Source organism: Gopherus evgoodei, chromosome 2 (assembly GCF_007399415.2).
Source record: "Gopherus evgoodei ecotype Sinaloan lineage chromosome 2, rGopEvg1_v1.p, whole genome shotgun sequence".
Taxonomy (NCBI): domain Eukaryota; kingdom Metazoa; phylum Chordata; order Testudines; family Testudinidae; genus Gopherus; species Gopherus evgoodei.
The window spans coordinates 190,669,581-190,686,584 of record NC_044323.1 but is presented as its reverse complement, the minus strand read 5'-3'; the positions used below and the strand labels follow the sequence as shown (position 1 = coordinate 190,686,584).

The window sequence follows — 17,004 nt, the reverse complement described above, 5'->3', positions numbered from 1 at the left end:
GCTGCAACGGCTAATGCATTAGATCCTCTATCTGCCCTTATGAAGCACCGCAAAGGAAAGCCACCAAATGTGTCAGTGTTCGAACCCAAGTCAAGCTCGGAGGATCCATTTTTTAAACATAAATGTAGATTTTGTGCCAAGGTCTTTGGAAGTGACAGTGCTTTACAAATACATCTACGTTCACACACAGGAGAGAGACCTTTTAAATGTAACATATGTGGAAATCGCTTTTCCACAAAAGGCAATCTGAAAGTTCATTTTCAGAGACATAAGGAGAAATACCCCCACATTCAAATGAATCCATATCCTGTTCCAGAATACCTCGATAATGTGCCCACTTGCTCTGGAATTCCATATGGAATGTCACTGCCTCCTGAAAAACCAGTTACAACATGGTTGGATAGTAAGCCTGTGTTACCGACTGTTCCAAGTTCTATTGGGCTACAGCTTCCTCCCACTATACCTGGTGTTAACAGTTATGGAGATTCTCCAAGTATTACTCCTATGAGCAGGTCACCCCAGAGGCCATCTCCTGCTTCGAGTGAATGCACTTCTTTATCTCCAAGCCTAAACAATTCTGAATCTGGCATTCCAGTGTCTGCTGACTCACCACAACCAATTCATAGTGGCTCTTCTCTGACTAAAACCGAACCTGTCACTCTGCCTCCCACAAATGCAAGGTTAGGAGACCTTACTGTAAGTGGGCAAGTTTGTACCGCTTCCACATCTTCAATTCCTACTGCTGTTACAGATAGCAGCATTTCAACAAGCCTCTCAAACCCCGTGCTTCCAGCAATGTCTGACCAGTTCAAGGCAAAGTTTCCATTTGGTGGTCTACTAGACTCTATGCAGACATCAGAAACCTCAAAGCTACAACAGCTAGTAGAGAACATTGATAAGAAGATGACGGATCCAAATCAATGTGTCATTTGTCACCGTGTGCTTAGTTGTCAGAGTGCTCTCAAGATGCATTACAGAACACATACAGGAGAAAGACCATTTAAATGCAAAATTTGTGGACGTGCCTTTACTACAAAAGGCAATCTAAAAACACATTTTGGAGTTCATCGAGCGAAGCCACCACTAAGAGTACAACATTCATGTCCTATTTGTCAGAAGAAATTTACAAATGCTGTTGTTCTCCAGCAACATATTCGTATGCATATGGGTGGACAAATTCCAAACACTCCATTACCAGAGGGCTTCCAAGATGCAATGGACTCAGAGCTTTCCTATGATGAAAAGAATGTTGAAACACTGAGCAACTATGATGATGACATTGATGAAAATTCTATGGAAGAGGACCCAGAATTAAAGGACACAGCAAGTGACTCATCCAAACCACTTATATCTTACTCCGGGTCTTGTCCTCCTTCACCGCCTTCTGTAATTTCCAGTATTGCTGCTCTGGAGAATCAAATGAAAATGATTGATTCTGTCATGAACTGTCAGCAGCTGACCAGTTTAAAATCCATAGAAAATGGATCTGGTGAAAGTGACCATTTGAGCAATGATTCCTCATCAGCTGTTGGTGATCTCGAAAGCCAGAGTGCAGGCAGCCCTGCGATGTCAGAATCTTCTTCCTCCATGCAAGCTTTGTCTCCTGTAAACAGCAATAGTGAAAGTTTTAGATCAAAGTCCCCAGGTCTTAGCAACCAGGGAGAACCACAGGAAATACAATTAAAGACAGAAAAACCTGATAGTCCACCATCTGCTGCTGAAAATGGAGGTGCTTTAGATCTGACATCCACCAACCCGGGAAGACCAGTCATCAAAGAGGAGGCTCCTTTTAGCCTGCTGTTCCTGAACAGAGAACGTGGTAAGTTTAAAAGTACTGTTTGTAATATCTGTGGCAAGCCTTTTGCTTGTAAGAGTGCATTGGAAATTCACTACCGCAGCCATACTAAAGAACGTCCATTTATTTGTACAGTCTGCAATCGTGGGTGTTCCACTATGGGTAATTTAAAACAGCACTTACTGACGCACAAATTAAAAGAGCTGCCTTCTCAGTTATTTGAACCCAACTTTACTCTAGGTCCCAGCCAAAGTACTCCTAGCCTGGTCACCAGCACTGCGCCTACCATGATCAAAATGGAAGTGAATGGTCACAGCAAGCCGATCTCACTGGGTGAGGTTCCCTCGCTTCCAGCTGGAATCCACGTTCCTGCTGCACCACAGACAGTGATGAGTCCAGGCATCACTCCTATGCTGGCACCCCCGCCACGTCGGACTCCCAAGCAGCATAACTGTCAATCATGTGGGAAGACCTTCTCCTCAGCAAGTGCACTACAGATACATGAGCGCACCCATACTGGTGAAAAGCCATTTGGTTGCACAATCTGTGGTAGAGCTTTTACCACAAAAGGGAATCTTAAGGTAAGAAGAAAACTCTCAAATCTCAAACAAAACTGTAAGGAATGTGGGGTTTAAAAATGTTCTACATCTGAACTTAGCAAGCTTTCATTTTGTTGTTGTCATCAAGGTGAGGAGGAAAGAGAAGATAAAGAAAACATTTATTGTATGGTACTGTTTCATGCTCTCAACATGTTTAAAGAACCAGGGCTTGATCCTACCTCTGATTTGTGGGTGCACATTGCTGTGTACTTTAAAATCAGCTCCAAGAGCTTGCATACACATACGTGACAAGGCACATGGTGGTGCACACCTGAGTCTCATAGAATGTATCTGTGTTGTACATTTGTGCCATCCTGTGGAACACTGGTGTGAAATAAGCTTGCTATACAAAAAAGGTAGGAAGAAATAAAGCACAAGTCACTGCAAAGAGGCAGGAATGACACAGAATCCTGTGACAGTCAGTGAGCAATTTTAACCTGTACTCTGTGCAATTGTGTACGTGGTTGCCAAGGAGGGTGGTAGGCAAAGATTATTCCTAAACACTTTCTAACTAGAAGACCTCCCCATATATGAAAATAATGTAAAAAACATTATGGGCATTCTTTAGCTGTTAAGATCTAGCTCTGCTCCCTTCTCTCTTCTTGTTGTTGTGTAGTAAAATTATAAGCAATGCTTCTCCAGTGACCCAGAGCTTACTGGGATGCCTTTGTTACACAGTCCAGTTTCCACTCTGCATGTAGTGCATGAGTCACTATGCAGGTTGGTAAGCTGGTACTCAGCGACATAAAACGATGTATCACGGGAGCATCGTCTCTCATCCTCACAACCCAGGTAAGTATCAGGAAGTTAGAGGCATCAAGGGCCACACCTTAGTAAAAAAATATTTTTTAATGTATATAATGTTTGAGGAAAGAGAATAAGAATGAGTGAAGTAGTGTCTGGAGAAATATTAAGAGAACAGAGGAGAGAAAGACAGGAGGACACAAAAAGGTCAAGGGCAGAGGAAATAATGCTTAGATGGGGTAAGAGGCTTAAGACTTCTAAGTGTCTCCTAGGCCTAGTAATTCTCAAGGTGGTCATGTGTTTTTATGCATGTCAGAACTTCCAGTTGGCATTTGAAATTGATTCATATACCTTGTTGTTGCATTGTATTTGTTTTCAGTGAAAAGAAATGTGTAGGTTGACGACTTACATGAATATTTTTTTATAAGTTTTAATATGGACTACAACTCCCATTGTCCATAAGAATACCGCTTGGCAAAATAATTGTAATCTAATTTCATTAAATGTGAACTTAAGGATGGCTTTTTTCTCTTTGTTTTATTTTAATTGCTATACCGAATATTCAGACCAACTAGCTTATTGAAATGTGCTAATTTGTAGATGTTTCCCATTTCTATTTTCTATACAGGTTCACATGGGAACTCATATGTGGAATAATGCCCCTGCAAGACGTGGTCGTCGACTATCCGTGGAAAACCCAATGGCTTTGTTAGGTGGTGACGCTCTGAAGTTTTCTGAAATGTTCCAAAAGGATTTGGCAGCTCGGGCAATGAATGTTGACCCAAATTTTTGGAATCAGTATGCTGCAGCTATCACTAACGGACTTGCTATGAAGAACAATGAGATTTCTGTCATACAGAACGGAGGCATTCCCCAGCTCCCAGTAAGTTTAGGTGGAAGTGCCATTCCATCTTTAAGTAACATTACCAGTGGCATGGACAAAGCTCGCACTGGCAGCAGCCCTCCCATTGTTGGTCTGGACAAAGCAAGTTCTGAAACTGGAGCCAGTCGTCCATTCACAAGATTTATTGAGGATAACAAAGAGATTGGCATAAATTAAAAGCATTCAGTACAAATAACTGTTGGACCACTACTCAACACCACATTTGTTCTATTTCATGTACAGTTTTTGAAGTTAAGATTAGTTTCCTGACCTAAATACATAGGTTCCCTTTAAAATTTTCCCATAGCAAAAATACGTAACTTTGTGGCTGCTGAAAAGTTGTCTTGCAAGATCTGCATGGTACTTCTTTCAACAGTGAGTTTGACTGTTATTGAGAACTTTAAAACCTTTTTAATTTAAGTTAACTAAAACAAAAAAATCATTGGATAACTGCATTAGGGACAGAAAGAGTCTAGACTATGTCCACTTTGCTTCTTAAAATATTAATATCAACTGAGAAAAGGGGGCTTCACTATGGCATTCCTGTCAAACTTATTTGCTGGTTTTATTCAAATTAGTTAGAAACTTGAACTATGTTTTTAGGAATCTTAATCTTAAATAAGTGATTAGTACCCCAATGCTGTGTGTATTATTACAGTATCCTTGTCTGTAGTATTTATAAAGTTAAGATTATGCGGGTAACAGACAATATACTTGGCCCAACCTTAAATGAAGCTTTTGTACTGCAAAATACATCTGGCTATGTGATTTTTTTTTTTAAGCAAATTTTGGTTTACTATAAATAAGTGGTTTATTTCAATGCAGGCAAAATTGTGAAGTTTTATGGGAAAGATAGCATGCTTTTCATGTGCAAGTACCCGTCAGTAACAAACCTTTTTTTTTTTTTAATTTAAATATTTGTAGCTGCTATGTGGACAGTTGTTCTATTAAATGAAAAATGTAGTGTGGACTTTAACTCAATGATTGGAAAACAAGTTACAGACAAACCTTATCACCATAAATTATTCACAACGTTATAAAGAGTTGTGAGTAAATATTTCATGTTATCAAAGCTGTACAATAAAAAGGTAATGTTTGTATAATGTGGTTGCAAACTCTTAATTTATACTATTGCACTTTTAGTATTTTGTATTAGGGAGGTTTGTCTATAATTTGAAACTGAACAAAGATGTAAACTATTTTATAAATAGTACTTTGACTTAAGGAGAATGGGGGGAAAAAAACAGTTTCAGTTTCTTATTTTGTCATCAGGTCAAACAATATGAGAGACCTATGTTAGCTAAACAGAAAAGCCACCCAGAACTGTCAGATCCTTAAGTAAATTGGGGCCTGCCATGTCTTAAATTGAAATGACTCATTTAATGCTTCTACAAAGCCTACTTAAAAATGTGGCCATCCCCAACAGAATTTTGATAAATTCATCTTAGGAGTGTGATATCAATGCAAGCCTAGGGTAGACTGAAGAGAACATTGTGTAGGTTTAATTTTACTGTAATCTGTTCTGTCTCTTTCTCACACACCCACAAGCAAGACATTGACTGCCTAATAGCACTGGTATTGTGCACAACATAACTGGGAACAAAATATAAAGTGTTTGGCTGTATGATCAGTCACAACTTTAAAATATCCTGAAGTGATTCCCAATTCTTGCTGATTATCTCCTCAAATTACTACAAAGCACAATGTACTCTGATTATTCTAATATTTTATGTTTATTACATTGTTTAAATTACACCAAGTAAATAAAGGGAATGGTTTCACTCTTAAGCTAGGAGGCTGGGGCTTAATCAAAACTTGAACAGTAAATGTTTTGTGTACTACCTCATTTTTGTGCATTACAAGTATGGTGGAGTCTGACACTATGAACTTCTGTCCAGCGAAATTGTTCAAGGGACATTATGGGTAGCTGGGTAACAGCACAAGGAGTTTTATGCCCCTGAAGAAAGAATCAGACAGTGAGGTCTTCTCAGTTGAGACTGAAAAAATAGGACAATCTTTCTTATACAACAAAAACCATTACTGTAAGAGGATGGACTATTTCTGCCATCATGTAATTGAATGAAAATGGTTTCAAAGACTTATTAGCTGTTTGTTTCTGTTGGAAATGAACAATGAACTATACAGCTCTGTTTTCTATGGTGATGATATATATATATATATATTATAGAGATAGATAGATATACAAAACATCCCGATAACGTAACATCTTTGACCACAGTATGTGGATTATTTGGGGGTGTTTCAAAGAATTGGAAAAAGGAAAACTGAGGTGGCTTACTGTTGCTGTATTTCAGCAATTGAATGTTTTTATTTATCTGTGTCATTTTTGTGTGATCTTTTTTGTTAGTATTTGGTACCATGTAGTATTATCTCTTCTCCCTAAAGGATGTGTATAACTTAAAAAAAAAGAGATGTAAAGTGTTGTATATAAGATATGGTTGATTATGGTACAGTAAGACTGACCCCCTTTTGTATTCAGGGTTAGGTCATTCCTCTCTGCATGGTGAAGAGAGACACTATTTTTATACTGCGATACCATGTAGGGCTAGGAGCCTCCCTGAACCAGCTGGGAATTGTTACCTAGATCCAATATTTTTTATTATTAAATCTTGTTGGCTTGACACATCTACTGATTGAAATGGATGTCTTAGTCTAGGTTACTATTTTTGTCATATGGAATTGAATAAAATGCAGGATGTAATATTATTTCTGAATTGCGTTCCTTGATTATTCTAATAGCAGAATCAGATACGAGACCAAGGTTACTCACAGCAGATTGATGTCAGTGACTTCTCATTGGCGAACCTGCAAGTCAGAAGAAGGTTGACATCTTATATTCAAACATTATTTGAATGTCTCTTAATTATCCTTAGGTGCAGAAATATTAAAGCCACAGCTCACAATAAAAATTGCAGACTGCTAAAAACATTTTATTGTTGAAACAGGGAAAGAAGAGTTGTGTTGGAGAGGGAAAAGCAGCATTTGGAAGCACTGCTGTGTCAAAATGACTGTACTCAAAACACTTACCAGTTACTAGCTACTTTTTTTAAAATGTTCTATTTAGATCTCTTGAATTAGCTCCCTGTTACTCAAACTATATTGCATCACAAGATTTGGGAACAAATTCATTAGCAGTAATTCAAATAATAAACACATTGGTTCATTTATGTCACATCCCACATCATTTAATTCAAAGCAGTTGATGCTGAATATTGAAATCTGCATTTTTATGATCCTGATTTCACAAAGCATTTAAGCACAAGAAATGTCCATTGACTTCAATAAGACTACATCCATTCTTAAAGCTAAGCACGAACTTAAATATATTGCTGAATCGGGAACTAAGACTCCACATTTGACTAACCTTACAACTGTTATTATCTGGTGATGATGACCGTGCCACTGCATTTTAACAAAATGCACTAGTCACCTTCCAAAAATCTTGTTCTAAAGATCCTCTTATTTTATAGGACCTACACAAATAGGTAGCTGTGAGTTCCCTCTGGTGATCAGCAACAGCAGTAAACTCTCAAAAAACATGAGCTGTGCTGGCAACAGATAATATGATGTGCAAATAAGGAAAAAAACTAAAAGCTATGTTACATACAGCTCCATTTAAAATGTAAGGGAAGAAATATCAGTTTTTGAAATAAAAGAGGACAAAATCAGGAGGCTTAGCAATTTCATTTTTAAACCTGGAAAGAGAGATTTTAGGAAGGTCTTAAACAATGAATAATAAAAAAATAAACTCAGATGTAGTTGACACTGTCTTTTTGGCTGCTGTGGAATATATATTTTAAAATAGGGCCATATGGAAATTGCATGGACAGATCAAAAGCTGCCTGTGGATTTTGTACTGAAAAACAAGGCAAAAATGTAACATGAATACCAGCGAGCCTTTCATTTGCACCCTACATTAAAAAAACATTAACACTTCCAACAAATCAAATGACACTTAACTACTTTTACATGTTTTTTTTTACACATCTCTTTTGTATATGTTATCCCTCTAAAGCTTAAATATAAAAGATACTCCCCTACCTACTTTGCCCTTCCTTGGCAAAGATATTTTTTCTTCTAAAGCTACAGAAGCCAATTTGGTAGCCTTTTATATGTTTCTCTGCATGTACGCTGTCATCTGGAAGATACTGTGGTTTTATTTTTTTCCTCTTTCTCTAATTCTGCAGAAGTCAAAAGAGTTGCCTGCTATTTACATCTGTGTGTAACACTAACATAGTGAATGGCAAAGTCATCAGTGATAAAATCAGGTATGTGCATAGCTCTAAGGGTACGCTAAACAAACTTGTCATTCAGGGTCTTTCCTTTATATGAAGGCAATGGCATTTTTTAGTTATTTGCGGAGGTAGAGCAGCTGCAGGTGTTGAAACAGGCATAGGCCCTGATTCTGATTTTTACCTGCTCCAGTTTTGCATCATTGTATCCTCATTGATCAGAGGTGCTGGAGCAATTCATGTAGCAGGGCTGCTGAGAGCCATTGAACCAAACTGTAAACCCTGTAGATGATGGAAGCCATTTCAAAGCTAGGGCATGCAGCTACACCTCTAGTTCCAGCCCCTATGCCATTGACTTCAGTGGAGTTACTCCTGATTTACACTGGTGTGAGAGAGCGTAGAATTAGGCCCATTTATTTTTTTAGATTCCCATCAAAATGACAGCTATATGTATTTTTAGAAAATTTCTGGGCAATGAATTGCTGAACTAAAAAAAAAAAGAAAAACTTTTTTTTTGTGCACTCTACCAGATTATCCCAATTTAAAAGAGGTTTAATTCTGAACATAAACAAGACGGCTGTGTCCCTTAATCCATATTTTATATTAACAAAACTTGATCGTGATTATGATCCTATAAATATTTGATGTTTTTTCACTCCGTGGAAGAGAGAGTGTCACTGGATTTTGAATATCAGACCATGAAAATGAAAGCTGTGCAATTATTACATTGGAACACAGTGCATCTTGTGAGAATCTTGCTATAATGTTACTACACGAGGGGATCTAGCTAATGGTCAGATATGGTCTCTTTTTCTCAGATACCAAAGGGGTCAGCAGCCTTATGAAAAGAAGAAAACTTTTATTTTTTTCACGAGGCTGCATGGCTTAATTCTTTGGGGGAATTCAGGCAGCTGGAAACTCCCTGAGTTCTACTCCTAGCTCTGGCGTGTCATGCTGTAGGGCTACAGGCAAGTCACTTAGGGTCTGATTCTGCAAGGGACTCAATACCCTCAGTTCAGTGAAGACTGATAGTGCTAACTTCCCTTGGAGAGGCAACCAGTAATGGAATGAATTTCCCCATCTGTAAAATGGGGATAATACTACTTATGTACCTACCACACAGGCGTGTTGTGAGGATTAGGTTATTTGTACATGGTCTTGAAGACGGAAAGTGCTAAGTATTCTTGCTCATTTTAGAGAGTTTATAGTACATACATTATTTATTTGCATTCTGGTAGGGCCTAACAATCTCAAGCAGGATTATGCTAAGTATTGTTGTACACGCAAATAGTTAGAATTTATATGAAATTCTACCCAATTCCCTTTTTCCACAGATGAATTCCATTATGAAGTATCTGTTTCTTAATTCTAGTGGGTTTTACTTAATAATTTAATTTTTCTAAATTGATTATCAGTTTTAAACTATGGCAGAGATTTATATCTGGCATTTCAATTTATTTTGAGCTTACATTGACTACCACTTTTTTAAAAAAGTAAAAGACACAGCAATTTTCTATGGCTATTCAAGAATCAAATCTTTATCAGTGGTACTCTATTGTACTTTTGCCAGTGCGTGTGTGTGTAATATATATACATACACAGTCAATTTCAGCCCTCAGTAAAGGAAGACAAACTGGGAGTCATGATAAGAGATAAGACGTATCGTTACAAAACAATTCTATTTATGTTCACTGTTGTTCCTAAATCACAAATGTTAAAAGTTTTTACTGAATCATAAAGGTCATAACCTAAGTTATGTTGAAATAGATTATTATTTCAGAGGAGTCACTCGTGCACAATAGAAATGTTAAAATAAATATTTAAGTACTTACATTTAGAATGATTTGCGATCATTTGGATGTAATACAGAAAATAATTTGCTTCCCAAATTGGCATGATATATTTCATAATTTTGTAGTAGATAAGGCAGTACACAAATTATTGATCTTATTCAATATATTATGTTATCACTCTTTCACTGTCCACTGACTAAATGTGTTAGCCCAGTTCCATATACTTTTACTTTCATGTCCTTCTCTAAGTCATTTTTGTCTTGTTTGACAAACCCTTCTAGGACTAGATTCTACCACCCTTACTCATGTAGATTATTGCCTTATTTTGTCTGTCCCATGGGACTAATCATGGAATAAGATACTACTCAATGTGAGCAATTATGGCAAAATCTGGTCTCTAGGATCTAGAAAATTAACTTTCCTTGATGCCAACTTTGCTGCTTGGAAAATACTGATATTTTCCCTTGTCTGTTTCTTAGAGAGTGGAAGCCAACATGTCTGTTTTGTTTAATTCCTTGTTTGTGGAACAGCATTGCTGATTATGTCAGTAGAGCTGTTAACTGATACTTGTTCTGTAACAATAAAGCTTTTCATCTGGTTTCCATAAATACACTCATAAATTAGTGGGTGTATGCTTCTGTGCAGGCACAATGAGTAACTGAACACCTGTGCTGGTATTTGCATGCTGTTACCTGTTTTGCAAGGGCACATATGAGGAGGGTTGCACAAAAATGGATACGCACACAAATAGATTTGGGTGCATTTCCAGTTGGTTTCCATAAATATAGCCAATATGTCTTACATAAACAATTTTTTTTCTATATATATTCTCAGTGAGAATAGTGGGCAGTTCTAAATAGTTATCTAGAATGGAGAGAACTTGGCCTTACAGATTATAACAATTCTGAAGTAAAACAAATGTTGGGTCTAAATTTTCACCTGACAATTGTCTATTAAATAGGTTTACAATGGTGTTTCTTCTAGATTTCTTAACAGTTAGAACTTCTCTTTTATGTATTCATTTGTTCATTTAGGATCCGGTTCTGCCAACCTTGTACTGATAGTACTTTACTCTGCAAGCAGATTACTGAAAACAATTGCATTTCTCTTAAACATGAATAAAGGGTGGCAGACTTAGGCCATCACTGGGTCCAAAATATTTTAGAAACCCTTCAAAAATATTTCTAAATCTTCAAGCAATTTCTGTACATTTTGTGCCTTTGAGCCTTCTAGTGACATCTGTTACAACATTTCACAGCAGTCCATGGCTAATACTTATGGGGCCAGATTTTGATATTCACTGTGGGTAACAAAATACTACAAATTACAATTATTCCAAATGAAATCAATGAAGCTACTCACAAAGAACTGTACTACTCCATGTGAGTAAGGCCATTAGAATCTGGTTATGTGTATATAAATTTGTGTGTGTGTGTTACACACAAACAGAGCCCTGTTTCAAAATCAGCATTCCAAGGATAGATTGTGGCTAGTCTGTACATAACTATGCAGTGGGATAGAGGAAGAAGTAAGGAGGAGTCTCTTTCCTGTCCCCCATTGCACAAGTCTATATATAAACCAGCCAGGATTTCAAACCCTATACTCAGGGGCATACAGGAGATGCTACCAAGTGGCTCCCCTATGGAAGCAGCTTGTCCAAAAAGGGTCAGACTAGGAAGTAGGCAGGATTATGGATCCCCTTTGCATGTCAGGCAGTCATGGCCGAACTCCACCAGCAATTGGTAGCCATAGAGGAGACTATGTTGCACTCTTTAAAAGGGTGGAGGCAGTTTATGGACTCCCACTGACATCAGAGAGCTCCAGGAAGCATTTTCCAAGCGCTCCGTCTGAAGCAATGCACATCACTCCCGTGTTTTAGCTCTCAGTCGCTAAGTTCGTTGATTGCATTTCATGCCAATACATATAGATTCTCTTCACTGGTTCAGTTTAGACAGTTTTAGGTTTACATGACACACACATGTGTTTTTGTATCCCTGTTGGGAATCATTTTTATTCTTGGGGTCAGGCTGTGCCACCTTTACTCACAGCTGGTGCCTTATTCCAGGAGTATCCCCATTGATTTCAATAAGACTGTTTGTGGAGTAACGTATCACTCAGCAAGAGCCAGGGTGGCAGAATTACTGTGACTTAACAGACAGAGATTTTGGAGTATTTGTCCAATCTGAATTCAACCCTCAGATGTGCAAATTAATGCACTAGAAGTTACACTAGATCTATTATCCATGCAAATAGTTCTCTTCCTAGAGCTTTCACAACAATGGTTAAATGGCAGATTTTTCAGATTGACTTATTTCCAGATTAATTTTGAATCTTCCACATGTAGATATATATATATTTTTAAATATGGCCACATACTTGTTTTCCCAGAATCACATTTCAACTTAAAGTTACTCAGCAAAAAGGTTTTTTCTTATCACATGCAACAAGCAAACGGGGGACGCTGAATAAATGTAAACATGACTTCAGTGGCACTACTTGCACAAGAAAGGGCTTGCAGGAGTAAGCCTTGAAGGATTGGGCCCATTTTCTACTAATGCTCTAGTCTATAACAAATAGAGGGAATGGTTCTTTTACCAGAAATAAATTATCAAAGACAGGTATATATCCTGTTAAGGAACTGGTTTTATATATATTCACGGTGTTAAGGAAGAGTCAAAGAGACAACTACTCTATGAAAAGCAGCTGATGCCAGTCCTGTATGCACAATAAGAATGCAAAGCACAAACATAGGCCTCATACTGTAATGAAAGGCAATAGAAAATGTAATAGAGTTTAGGACAATAACACAATCTTAAAAAACTATTTGACAGTAAATTATAATATAGAAGGACTAATGAACTCCTAACTTGCATGAGACTGTGTGTAATAAGCCTAACCAGACAAACTCACATGTATGTATTTCCCACAGAAGTCAACAGGAGTTTTGTGAGAATAAGAACAGCAGGAATAATAAATGTGGATAGTGTTTTTTTCACCTCACCAGAGCTATGATAGTGTCATGCAGTTACAGCCTAGGACCTGATCCTGCAAAGCTTTAGGGAAATTGGGTAAAATTTTCAAAAGAAAGCCTTACTGACTTAGGACTTAAATCCTGTTTTCAAATGCTCCTAAGTCTCATTGGCAGTAGGAATTTAGGGTGTGATCCACAAAACAACTGGCTGCCACCTAACCTGGTGGGCATCTAAACTCATTTGGTGCCTAGGTATCTGCTGTAAAATTTCCCTGTGTGCGTAAACTTTAGACACTGTGGCACACACACTGCTGTTCACTCTCAGCACCCAGGCAGCTATCTCCTGGCTAAGTCACGGAGCAATTCACCAACCACAGAAAGACAGGTCTTTAGTTGCACATGGGGCCCAATCTAATAGGTGGCCTCTGAGGATGGCTACCTAATTTAGTCCCATTCAAAATCCAGCCATAGTAGGGAGGGTTGCCCACCTTATAACTCTCAGCCCAGTGGTTGAAGCAATCACCTAGGATGTGGGAGATGCAGGTTCAATTCCTTTCTCTCTGGCAGAGTGGGAGAACAGATTTAAACAGGAAGCTGCAACCCTTCAGGAGAGTGTAGCTGTTTCACTAAGGCTAATTACAGAGTAATTGGATCTACAGGCTCCCACCTTCCATGTGGAAGCCCTAACTGATGGACTGCAGACTCATTCTCATGCTCCTTCTTTGGCCCACTGACTGCTGCACTGTGGATAAACACTTAGATAGTCAGTGAGTGAGAAAGGGAGAATGACACTACAGGTGAGTGGTCAGGGAAAAGTGGCAGACCCAGGGTCCAGTCTCCCCACACCAATTACTCTGTTATTATTTATCTGCAACAGCTTCAACAGGAAAGACTGAGAGAGCCCCTCCCCCCAACAGAATATCCCATAGCTCAATGGTTAGAACACATTCTTGAATGATAGCAGACCCATGTTTGAATTATTTATCTCCCTCAGGCAGCAAAAGGGAATTGAACTGGTATCTCCCACATCCCAGGCAGGTGTTCTAGCTAGTGAGATAAAAGTTAGTAGGTGTGTGGTGCCACCACCATTTCCTTCTCCTTATCTCCATTTTGTATGGAGTGAGGCAGGCACCTAACTCATTCCCACAAGAAATGCCTTAGGCACCTAAACTGCTTGAGTCCAGGCAGCAGGTTCCTCCTATTCATGGATCACTAGCAGAGATAAGCACCTCCCTGCAGACCAGACATAGGTGCCTATTTCTGTGAGTGGGACATGGCTTAGGACATACCCTTTTCTTCGGCATCTCCTATTGGCTTGTGTAGGCATCGCCCCACCTACTTACTGGCTTTTGTGAATCACATTCTTAGGTACTTATCACTCTCCATTCTTTGTATAGGGAACCAAAGCACCTAACTTAGGCTTTGTGGATCTCAGTGCTGTTCCTGTGATTTTATGGGCTCCTAAAAGGTGCCATAATGCTCAGCATTGCAACAACTAAGTCCTCTCACGAATCCCATCCTTTGGCATTTTTTAAAATGTTACCATATTCAGTCCCATGCATAGCCCCACTCTCATAAGTAAAGTTTGCAGGTTTGGGTCCATATTTTGAGGAATTACTATTTAATAGAGCAAAGAATCCTGTGGCACCTTATAGACTAACAGACGTTTTTGGAGCATGAGGTTTCGTGGGTGAATACCCACTTCCTCAGATGCATGTATTTAATATAATACATTGTACACCCCAAAATGTTTCCTTTTCTGTTCTCCCCTCTTCCACCATCTGTGTTTCTTATCATCCTGTTTATCATTTGTCCCCTTTTACTACTGGTTCCTGTGTCTGTAATCTCCCTCCTATGTCTTCAAAAATTCTCTTTATTTGTCCTGTTTATCTTGCCCTCCCTTTCTCCTCACAATATACACAGGGAAATGGATGTCAATCACATTTCACAGGTAGCCAAGCACAAGTGTACATGGGATTAGATTAAGACTTGAGTCTATGTCTAACCTATTGGGTGGCAAAGAGCTGCTCCCACCATAGGAAGAGCCCCAGGAAGGACTCATGCCATAGTTAGGCCAGGTCTACACACAGACCTGTAGTGGTATAACTAAGTTGCTCAGGGGTATGGATTTTTCACATGTAGACAGAACTATGTTGATGGGAGAGCTACTCCTGTTGACATAGCTACTGTCTCCCAGGGAGGTGGATTAACTACACCAATAGGAGAAGCTCTCCCATTGGGGTAGGAGCACCTTCCCTTCAGGACTACAGCATCACAGCTGTATCGATGCATTGTTTCACATGTAGACCTGCCCTTAGATTCCATCCTTGCTCCTTGCTCCCTTTGGGGCACAAGGGGATAGGGAGGAGAGGCAATTTACAGCAGTCCTGCAAAGGGTGCTGCTTATTTCTCCCCCATGTTGGCTCAGCATTGCTGGCTAGTGTATTGTGGGTGGGGCCAAGGTTCAGCCCTTTCCCTCCCACTTGCTCCACGATGAGTATTGGCCCTACAGCCCCAACTCCTGGTTCCTTCTCTTGCCGTCTCCACCAAACCATGGTGCAGGGAACCCTTCTGCGGACAAACACACACACACACACACACACACACACACACACACACACACACACACACATACACACACACACGGGTTTATAGGTTCTTGTACCTCTTTATTTCCCTGAAGAGCTGAGTTAGGACAAATCAAAATCTGACCCAGAAAAAATATACATAGTGTGCTTCTAGTCATGGTTACAGGTTAAAATATCCCTGTGGCTCTAGACCAGTTAGGGAAAACTCTTCTCCAGTTTTAAAAGCTTCATTGTGTCATTAATTTATTGAGATGGGAGTTCTAGAAACTATGGGCTTGTCTACATCACAAAGTTGCAGCGCTGGTGAGGGGGTTACAGCGCTGCAACTTAGGAGGTGTACACATCTGCAGGGCATCACCAGCACTGCAACTCTCTGTTTGCAGCGCTGGCCGTACTCCCATTTTGTCTCGGGTGTAGAGGATCCAGCGCTCGTGATCCAGCACTGGTAATCAAGTGTAGACACTTACCAGCGCTTTTCTTGACCTCCGTGGAATAAGCAGGTATCCCAGCATACCTGAGGATACCTCTCTGGTAATCAAGCAGGTCTCCTTCCCCGCGGTTTGCTCCGGTGTTCTCCGAATCCCCCACCAAGCGGGTCTCCTTCCCCGCGGTTTGCAGGGGGGTTCGGGGAACGCGAGAGCAAACCGCGGGGAAGCAGGTCTCCTTCCCCGCGGTTTGCTCTCGCGTTCCCCGAACCCCCCTGCAAGCAGGTCTCCTTCCCCGCGGTTTGCTCTCGCGTTCCCCGAACCCCCCTGCAAGCAGATCTCCTTCCCCGTGGTTTGCTCTCGCGTTCCCCGAACCCCCGTGCAAGCAGGTCTCCTTCCCCGCGGTTTGCTATCGCGTTCCCCGACCCCCCCTGCAAACCGCCCAACAGCGCTGCAGTGTGGCCACATCTAACACTACTTGCAGCGCTGGTTGCTGTAAGTGTGGCTACTCTGCAGCGCTGGCCCTATACAGCTGTACTAATACAGCTGTAACAACCAGCGCTGCAAAATTGTAGATGTAGACATACCCAAAGATGTGTGTTTAGTGAGCTCAGTGGCATGGCAATACCCTTAATGTTTTTCCAATTCACAGCTGAGGCTCTGGGAATAATGGAAACATTTGTTTGTAGTATAGACTTGCCCCAGAGTCAGGCTCTGGGAATAAATGGAAACATGTCAGCATTTCTGAATTTTAACCCCTGCCTCCAAAAATACAAATGAGAATTGCATCTGTCACCATCTAATGAAGTCTTCCAGCCAGAAGTGAAGCTAACAATTTGAAATGTAGACATACAGGGCCTGATTCTGATTTCTCTTACCCCATCGTTACACTGGTGGAATTGTGTTGACTTCCATGGTGCTGTTCCTGATCTATACAGGTGTAATTGATATCA

General features: G+C 39.9%; 1 protein-coding gene across 1 annotated transcript in view; it reads left to right on the top strand.

Moving 5' to 3' along the window:
• Positions 1-6,728, top strand: part of SALL3 (spalt like transcription factor 3) — a 23,334-nt gene extending 16,606 nt beyond the window's left edge. Inside the window, exons 2-4 of the mRNA XM_030552604.1 lie at positions 1-1,819; positions 2,036-2,376; positions 3,767-6,728. The exon at positions 1-1,819 is cut by the window's left edge and continues 1,112 nt beyond it. Of these exons, the coding sequence (XP_030408464.1) occupies positions 1-1,819; positions 2,036-2,376; positions 3,767-4,198 (2,592 nt within the window). The 3' untranslated portion in view covers positions 4,199-6,728. The remainder of the gene's footprint in view (positions 1,820-2,035; positions 2,377-3,766) is intronic.
• Positions 6,729-17,004: the final 10,276 nt, after the last annotated feature.